Genomic DNA, 9,283 nt, shown 5'->3' on the forward strand with positions numbered 1-9,283 from the left:
CTTCTCTTTTGTTTCTTCTTCATGAAGTTTATATTCATAAAAGATCGGAAAAAAATGTTGTAAATTCTAAAATTTAGTGTCGTGTAGTAATGCAGCTTTGATCGCTTTTGAAACACCGAGATATTGGTCAGGATAGAAAGGATATACCATGTTATACCGTTATATGATGGGAGATCCTTCAAGTGGGTATTGAGATGTTTCATTCTCGGCAATACAATTTTAAAAGTATCATGAGCAATATTTTTTTGTTGCTAACGGTGTAACTTTATATATTAAAAAAATGCTTTGAAAAAAACCCAGAATATAAGGCAATACCGTGGAGTATAAATTCTTGTGACTACTTTTGATTAGGTATGCTCTTCTTTGCTTCTTCTTTACTTCTTATTTACTTTTTTTTTCTTTTTCCTTGCTTCCTTTTTACATCTTCTTTGCTTCCTCTTTGCTTCTTTTTTGTTTCTACTTTACGTCCTCTTTGCTTCTTTATTGCTTCTTGATTATTTCTTCGTTGCTTCCTCCTTCCTCCTCGTCGCCTCGTGCTTCTCTATGTATGCTTTCGTATCTTTATCTTTTCGCATGCTCTTTGACATACTATCTTTGTATCCTCTTTTTTGCTTTTCGTCCCCTCCCTCATTTCTCTGTAGTTCCGACGATGTGCCCGCTTCCGTCCTCTTCTCTCCGCGTTGCTTCCTTGGCACTTTGTTTCATCTCTCCCTGCAATTTTCTTACTCAACAGGGAAAGAGCGGCATGCGGCGCTAAAATCTCGCCTCAATCCCGCGCAAGCCTCTCGATGTTTGCCGCGCAACAGCACAATACATAGCCGATTGTCGGCAGAGACTGGTCTTCGCCTGACTGTCGGCCTGATTTTCGTACGTTTCTTTTCCTGGGTCCCTCTCAATGTCTGTATGCGTCTTTCTAGCTGGACTCGCTCACTTGCACTTTGTACAAGGGGGCAATCACACAAGGGGCTAATTACACTTTGGCTAATTACACTTTGGCTAATTACACTTTGGGCTAACTAGGGGCGAATTATACAAAAGGCTATCCCTGAGCAACGAAAAAGCGCTCGTTCTGCCAGTGTAGATGTTTGTGCTTCCTGAGAAAATAAAGACAGTGTAAGAATTCCCCAACAGGTATTTTCGGTGGTTGCTCACCATTATCGCTCATGTTTCAAAATCTGAATCCGCGAACGCATTTCAGCATGGAATGTATGGCACAGTCCGGAATCAAGTGTGGAATTCTCGCCTTGCCTCGCTCTCTATCCCTCTGCCAAAACAATCTCCTCTCGATTTCACAGTTTCCATTCTCTTTCCTTTCAATGAGCTATTTGTAGCTATATAATCTCTAGATTTCACAGGGAGCAATCGGCCTCGTTACACAACTCTGAATAAGGCACTCGCTCCCATGCCGTACCAGGAGTAAGAAAACTCCCCATTGCCTCACTGCTTGCTTTGCGAAATGGCTTGTCTCAAGGCGGCAAACGGCGACTGCTGGAACTGCTTGTCCTGAAGCACCTGGGAAAACCGCTGGTTTTCCACCTCTAGTAGCTTGGTGTGGCCCGAGTGCTTCTGTGGGTTGGGCAAGTTGGAGGGCTTCACAGAAACACCTTTCACAAAGGCCTTTTTCTTCGCCACCGATGAGTCAACTATATTCACCGTAGCCTCGGGTAGACTGGATAGCAAATCGTCCATCTTAGGCTTCAACTGCTCCTTCTCTTTACGCTTTCTTCTTCTGAGTGCCGATTTAGACACCCCGCCAGAAAGGTTGAACGTGACCTTGGACGCCAACCGCTCATTGAAACTGTTTGTTTTCGCCTGCTGCTTCTCCTTTTTGCTGACTTTCAGCAATTTCAAGTACGGGTTCTCATCGTGGGCTTCTTGCGAAGGCTCCTGGTCTCTGCGGAACTGCTCGATTTTGCTGGCAAGAGCGGAGTTTTTCGAGGCCTTGTCTCTGAGCCCGCTTTTTTTCTTCAAGGCCTGTTTCTGGTTAGCATGCTGCTTTGGAAATATGTGTTGCTGCTTCTCTAAAGGCGGCTTTGACGTACCATATCTGTGGTGATAATTTAGATAAACCTATTTGAAGGTGAGATGAGATGAAATCATCGCTCATGCGCGAGCCTGCCTCCAGCAGCCAGTGCAACATTAGGTGGGAACACGCAATGCATATTTTTTTTTTGCTTGGAATTGTAGGATGTTCTAAAGAGAAACTACAACGATTTGGATCTCTCTGCTGTGAACAAATCTCTTGATTTGGGGGGTTTGGCCATGCCTTTGATTCGACATGGTCACTGTGTGCAGTCGCGTGTTTCGAGAAGCCGATTTGGTTGAACACGGCAGTGATCCGGGCCATGCAGAATTTTTCCGTTGGTGACAATCTTAATCGGTTGGAATGGATGAAAGACTTTTGACCCCTTGTCGGATTGGATTTTGAACGTGTTGGCTAATTTTGGTTGTTGTATTCCTTCTCTGCGTCATGAAAACTGACTAAATCGTTGATTCAGGGTAAAATAAAAAACGCGTTACTAACCTTGAAAATGTAGAATCCAATAAATTAAAGTATTATTAAAGTGAGGATGAAATCATTGAAGCACCAAAAGTAAATCTATGTCTGACATGGAAAAGAAACGGTATTTTCAACCACGTAAGAAGGCCATGAGCTTCTTGTATTTACAAGTCTTGTTTGCAGAAAAAATTATGAGGCTGCAGAAAACGACAGTTTTTGGTTAAAAAAACAGGTCAGGAAGAACACATCTTGCGCGGAATTAAGGTGTTTTGTTGCAACTGTACTGGGAGGCATTTGAAACTCGACATGATCTTCCGTGATCAATTCAACCTTTGTTTTTTTTGAATTTTTGTGTAATCGTTTTCACTGCAGTGCCTCGGCACTGAGTTCAGTGACCCCCTTGTCCCAGTTTCAACCCGAACCTAGAATATAGTCTGCATATATCTCTGATGCACTTTGTCTGAATCTAATCAGATCACTTCCTAGAGAATATAAGCATTTCCAGAAATGAAATACAGCAAAGACATATAAAGCTCGAAAGGAGAAGTAGGCTATATATGGTAGTATATTTGATGAAGTCCCTGAGAATGTATTTGCACAGCTATTGAATGTTTCATGCGCTGCTAATCACAAGAGGATAAACAGCTCTACCTCCAATAGTAGCTCAAATATATAGACAAATAAACAGCTAGTGTGAGCCTGTGAGAATGAAAATTAGCCGGAATCCACCTCGACATCAATTGAAGGTGGTAAGCGTTTTTGGGAAAGATCTCATCTCCCCTATTGTTGGAGTTAAATGTGGATAAATGAGAGTATCAATAAATAGTGGAAAACTCGAGGAGAATGTTCAAACAGGGCTTGAATTTGAGACGTGTATCTCAAACGGTCATAGTATATCAACTTATAGATCACTACAAAATCACCAGCCATGAGTAATTGATCATGAATCTGTATCCAAAAAAAAAAGATGTATTCAATTATGATGAATTTTCAGCTGTATTCGAAATGGTCTTTAGATTGAGTTGTTTAATGACATTAGCCCGAAATGATTGGTCGATAAGAAACGATCGCACCCTGATAAATGTGAGCCTTGATTACTGCTACTAATTCATCAGGAGCTTTATTTAAAGGCGTAATAATTTGTTAGGTTACACAATGAAGCAAGTGATAGTCTGAACCATCTTGTGAGGTGTTAATTTTAATGTCTTGTTAAGTTCTGGTAATGTATAATAGAACACACTAATACTTTATTGGTGCATGGGTGTCAGTTATATACTCAGAAGTGAATACCATCGCTACCCATGACCTGTTACAGAGAGTAGTGTGAATGTTGTTTAGCTTTGAGAGTGTAAATTCACGAATATTAGTTGAATTTATAATCTAAAAAACCCGCCTCATTAACTTGCGAGAGAATCTTATGAAACTTGTGTGATCAGTAAAGCTAAAGCAGAGAATTTCGGCATCACCACAGCTTATAGAATTAAGAATGCATGGAATTTAAATTGAGGTGAGTTAGTATGATATTTTCATGGCGGTGAACTTCTAGAGGGTGCGCACGAAATATACTACATGCATTTTTGAAAAAAATATGATTGGTACAATGCAAACAAAACTCAAGACTTTGTACCCGAAGCAGAACACGAGAACGCAACCTAGATATAGATAAATAAGAAATTGCAATTCAGAGCTATGCATTCAGACGGAAACTTCCTCTTGACAATATATATCAAAGGGAAGAACGCTCTTCGAAAGGTAAATAGTGTGAACCGGCAGAACCAATTGCACGGAGAAATGGCTTGGAGTTAGATTATAAGATACCTAGGAATGCCAAAACCATATGCAATGGAACACAAAGAAAAAATAGACCAATCAAAACAAGGAGTGACAAACGAGCTAAAATCAATGAAAGAAGAAAGTCCACAATCGCCTCGCTCTTCGAGGTGGAGTGAAGCGTTTGGAACGGCTTATTGTGGCAAAGAGAACACAGTATAGAGAGACCATAGAGAAAGCAATACAAAAGGGTGTTAAGCAAAGGTGAGCCGAAGTAAAAGAGGAACAGACTCTAAAACAGAAGTTGGTAGCACCTCATATATTGAGACCAAAATACAAGAATATAAACCATAATTGAGATAAACCGTAAGCCAAATAGAGCCAAAGACCAGTAAAAAAGTAAGCGACAAGACCCCAAGTATCTCTCAACTTGAAATATTTTGGATTTTGCGGAATCACCCCGTATACAGTGGCACAATTATGATGGAACCTGCAAAAGTGAAATTGCCACGGCAAATTCTGAAGCCACTTTAATTAACAATAACCCAAAAGAGATCGAAAAGAACAAGAGCAGAGCCAACACCCCGTTCCCAAACATACCAAGCATACCTTAATTAGTAAGCCTTCGCCGAGTATTAGAGAACCATCAACGAGCCCAAGACAAAGGCCATGTATGGAGCCGAGTCAAAAACACATATCAAAGCGAATCATTCCCAAGATTGTGTGTCTCATCCCCAAACCCCAAAAAACTCAGAACATTCTAAGTACAGGAGACTTTTCCTAGGAGTCGATGAAACAGATACGGGCCAAGAGGACCGTGCAGGCCGTGACCAACAGAAGGGAACGGGCCGAGTTTCGACACTTGGTACGTAGTTGTGAGCTGTTGAAAGGTTTTTATATACTTTTTATATAGTTTTGCCCCTTTAATCAGATGAATCTACAAAAAAAAGTATCAGTTGAATGTAATATATAGATAAGCTCATGGCAGGTAGTCATGATCTAGACCAGAACAAATGGGAATTAATCTATACCCATACTAAATAGTAAGGAGTAACGCTGACAGTTTCACTGCGAGGAGATGGACTTCACTAGCTACAGTAAAGATATGCTCAATTATAAAATCCAGAACATCAACTTACAAGAGTTCACGTGTCTTTAAACATAAGCGAGGACAGCTAAAACTTTCATAATGAAAGAGAAATGCTATTCAACACACATGAGCGATACTGGGTCTAAGTTAAATACAGATGTTGATACAGAGTTTGAGCTATCCTCATTGATCAAGATTTCAAAGTGAAGAAATCAGAAACATCAGGAGTATACGGCGAGAAAAACCACGGCGGTCTTGAGGCAGCCAAATGCCTTGTCAAATACGTAGGGGCGTATATGAATGAAATAACTAGAGACACACCGTCCCATTACTAGCATGCAGAAAAGAGCCAAGTGACGGTTCAAAAAAGGCATACGAGAACTATTCAGGACCGCCAGGAATAGAGGCTTTTCTACTGTGTCTCAGCACTCGATAGCAGGCATTGAATGATCAGCATGATTGTCTTGCAGAGCATCGACCTTCGTTGCAAACTTCAAAAGTCTATATGATCAAAACATTAGCAGCCAGCCGCAACTATTAGCAGGCTCAAAATACATTTTCATGATCCCGGTGAGAAAGTTAGTTCTTTTTGGTGCTATTTGACCACTGAACGTCTTTAATGAAGGATCAGGCAAGTAAATTTTGAAGATGTTTTCCATCAACGACGAGACAGTAGGAATTATCTGCGATTTATGGACATGCATTTGACTGCCTCCTCAAAAGTATATCACATCCTCAGTTCATTTCTCTAGAGCTGCTTTGATGTCGCTCTTCGGGCATGTGTTTCAGAAACTCCAAGAACTCGAGAATCGCATTCATAGGGTTCAGAAGCTGACATTTCCAAGAGTCAATCATTGACTCATGCACCCAAGCATTCCGGTAACACAATTGCACTACAGTCCTTTACTCGCAGGTAAGACGATTCGGAGATCAATAGAACTGAAAGTAGAAACATATTCACACTACCGTTAGGGATTGTTCTTTTTTTTTTGCTCGTAGCCAGCTCTGTAGCCCGACCAGGATTTTGCGGCCAGTCTACTTCGACGTGTCAACCACGTAACGACCCAAGATCTTGCCATCAACTGGTACACACTTGGCAACTCAGACAAGCTAACAATCTTGACAGGACACTTGATCAAACCCCTGGTCAAGAAGTCAATGGCCTCGGCCGAGTCTGCTCTGTTGCCGACGCAGGAGCCCTTAATATTGACAGACTTCACGACAGACTTGAAAACAGGCGCCACGACCTTGGCCCCGGCAGGCAAGCCCACCAAAATCACAGTACCCGTGGCCCGCACGTACTCGGCAAATTGCTGCATGGCCTTCTCAGACACAGACCCGTTGATCACACCGTGGGGCCCACCGTTGGTGATTTCCTGCACGTCCTTGACCACGTCCAGCGACTTGAAGAAGTCCACGAACGCCTCGGCGCCTAAAGACTTGGCGAAGTCGCTTTTGTCGTCTCCGCCGTCAATGGCCAAGACTCTGTAGTCTATGGCCTTGGCGTACTGGACAGCCAAGTAGCCCAATCCACTACCGGCACCGTAATCTTACATATAAGTATTAGTAAGTATTTGTTTTTATTTGACAAAGTGTCGTATAACCTATTGATAAATATAGATATCGATATATTAATAAAGCTAATAAAAGCTAATAATATAATTAGATATAACTTTCTATCATATAGTTGGAAATATATAATAGAAAATAATTTATGTGCACGTATAGTCTCTGAAATACCTACTATTATTATAAATATCTTAGATATTTAAATCACCCACTGGCCCACGTTCAAGTTGGCTGTCTTGAACGCCTTGTTTGGGCGTATAGGGGTCTCAAGTCCATTTTCGAGCGCGTTAACGATTTTAATGAGGTCATGGATCGGTGTTGTAGGGGGTTTTAAGACTGCTCGTCCAAAAGAATTCATGACCCTGGAAGTACATGATCGCAAAGCACAAGCTCCAGCCACGTGCAAGGCACAGCAGTTGGAGGCTTGACTCTATACTCTGAAAAAAACCACAAACCTGACGACTCACCAAATCAAATTTTACAAGCCGACACACAAGATTCTCCCAGACTCCTCCTGTACCCGGATTCCACTACTAGACTATCTCAACAAGGTGTCATCTGCGGAACCAAACCCCAAAACACCTCGGTATCCATCATTCTGCTTGGCACGATTCGCTTGTTATTCGCCTTTGTTCGTTTTGCATATTGAAGTCAAGTGGTGGAGATATTGGTTGCAACGGTTGCAAATTGCGTGGCCCAGGCCTGCACTGGACCTCTAAAAAAGGCCACGGCCAAATCACAGGCCAGCAAGACAGCACATCAATGGAAGGCAAGACAGGGCACGGTTATAGGGGAAGAAATGCAACAGGGGACCACAAAGATCCAACTTGCCGGCATATTTGGAGACGCCCCAAAGCATGGGCCACGGCCTCCAACCCAGTGAGAGCCGGGCCCAGCCGGGCCCAGAAGTAAGACAAGCCAAAACAAAAACAAGAACAAAGAAGAAAAGAACAGAAACAGAAACAGAAGAAACAAACACGAAAAACAAAAAGGAAAACAAAAAGAAAAACAAAAAGAAAAACAAAAGAATACAAAAAGAATACAAAAAGAAAAACAAAAAGAAAACAAAAACATAAACAAAACCCAAGGGGCGGGTTGGCGTGTTCCAGTCCCGGCCCCAGTGCCAGGCGCGAGCCAATACTTCGCGCAGCACCAAAGGCCAGGCCAAGCAGACCAGGCCTGCCAGGGCCCCAAAAGTAGAGAGAACGAAAACTCAGGAAATCATACCCCGGAAAATCATACCCAGGAAACCCAAACCCAAAAAAGCCATACCCAGGAAAATCATACAAAAAAAGCCATACCCAGGAGACTCATACAAAAAAGCCACACCCAAAAAGCCATACCCAGAAGCCCCGCCAAACCAGTACGGTCTGCGGCAAGAGCCTCGTTCCGCCAGAGCGCCGAAATCACCAGACCTCCAGCGCCCCAGGCCCGCGAAATGCTCGGCCCCATTTCGCAGACAGCCCCCATCTCAGAGCCAGCACACACCCACCAGCAATAACAAAATGGCCCCACCAACTACAAAAAGAACAAAGGCCCTTCCAACAGAACAAAGGCCCTTCCAACAGAACAAAGGCCCTTCCAACAGAACAAAGGCCCTTCCAACAAAACTCCACCAACAGAACAGGTCCCCCGCCAGCAAAAAAACCCGCTAGCAAAAAAAAAAACGCACCAACACAGAAAAGGTCCCAGCACCAAAAAAAGGTCCCAGCACCAAAAAAAACGTTCCAGCACCAAAAAGCACCCGCGCCCCCCGTTTCCGCCTGGACCCTGCCGCGAGCCTCCGCCGGCCCTAAACCTGGAGTGGCCCCGGCCCGCCTCCTGTACGCTGCGCGCGGCAGCGAGAAAACAGGGCCGCCTGGCTCCGCCAGGCCCGCGAGCATCGCACATCAACTGGAGCCGCGGCCTCCCACAGCACGCCCAGCCACGCCTTGCACCCCCCCAAAACCCACGCCTGGCGCCCCGAAAACACGCCCCCGCACGCCCTTTGCAAAGCTGCTCCTGACGGAAAACGCCCTGCGCCGCCAGAACCCCCGGACCCGCGCAGCGCCCGCAAACTCGCTTCCTCTGCCGCTCGGCCCGCCCCAGACCGCCGGCACACCCACCACCGGTGCTGAAAGGGACGGTATTGGATCTCTGAACTGTCTTTGAACGGTCTCTGAACGGTCTCTGAACTGTCTTTGAACGGTCTCTGAAAGGTCTCTGAACGGTCTCTGAACGGTCTCTGAACGGTATTTGAACGGTCTCTGAACTGTCTCTGAAAGGTCTTTGAACGGTCTCTGAACGGTCTCTGAACGGTCTTTGAACGGTCTCTGAACGGTCTCTGAAAGGTCTTTGAACTGTCTCTGAACTTT

At 44.0% G+C, this 9,283-nt stretch overlaps 3 protein-coding genes across 3 annotated transcripts; all 3 read right to left on the reverse strand.

Annotated features, from left to right (window-relative positions):
- Positions 1-1,437: 1,437 nt before the first annotated feature.
- On the reverse strand, positions 1,438-3,430 carry METBIDRAFT_76774 (uncharacterized protein; the record flags this gene model as incomplete). The annotated part of the gene is made up of 2 exons (XM_018858584.1): positions 1,438-1,965; positions 3,413-3,430. The coding sequence occupies 2 exons, from the start codon at positions 3,428-3,430 to the stop codon at positions 1,438-1,440; spliced, it is 546 nt and encodes a 181-aa protein (XP_018714309.1).
- Positions 3,431-6,328: 2,898 nt separating this feature from the next.
- Positions 6,329-7,303, reverse strand: METBIDRAFT_228644 (NAD(P)-binding protein; the record flags this gene model as incomplete). The annotated part of the gene is made up of 2 exons (XM_018855209.1): positions 6,329-6,909; positions 7,291-7,303. 2 exons carry the CDS (start codon positions 7,301-7,303, stop codon positions 6,329-6,331), a joined length of 594 nt encoding a protein of 197 aa, XP_018714310.1.
- An 815-nt stretch (positions 7,304-8,118) lies between these two features.
- Positions 8,119-8,527, reverse strand: METBIDRAFT_30220 (uncharacterized protein). Its single transcript, XM_018855576.1, has one exon. It carries the CDS (start codon positions 8,379-8,381, stop codon positions 8,211-8,213), a length of 171 nt encoding a protein of 56 aa, XP_018714311.1. The 5' UTR covers positions 8,382-8,527; the 3' UTR covers positions 8,119-8,210.
- Positions 8,528-9,283: the final 756 nt, after the last annotated feature.

This window comes from Metschnikowia bicuspidata (assembly GCF_001664035.1).
Source record: "Metschnikowia bicuspidata var. bicuspidata NRRL YB-4993 chromosome Unknown METBIscaffold_1, whole genome shotgun sequence".
Taxonomy (NCBI): Eukaryota; Fungi; Ascomycota; class Pichiomycetes; order Serinales; family Metschnikowiaceae; genus Metschnikowia; species Metschnikowia bicuspidata.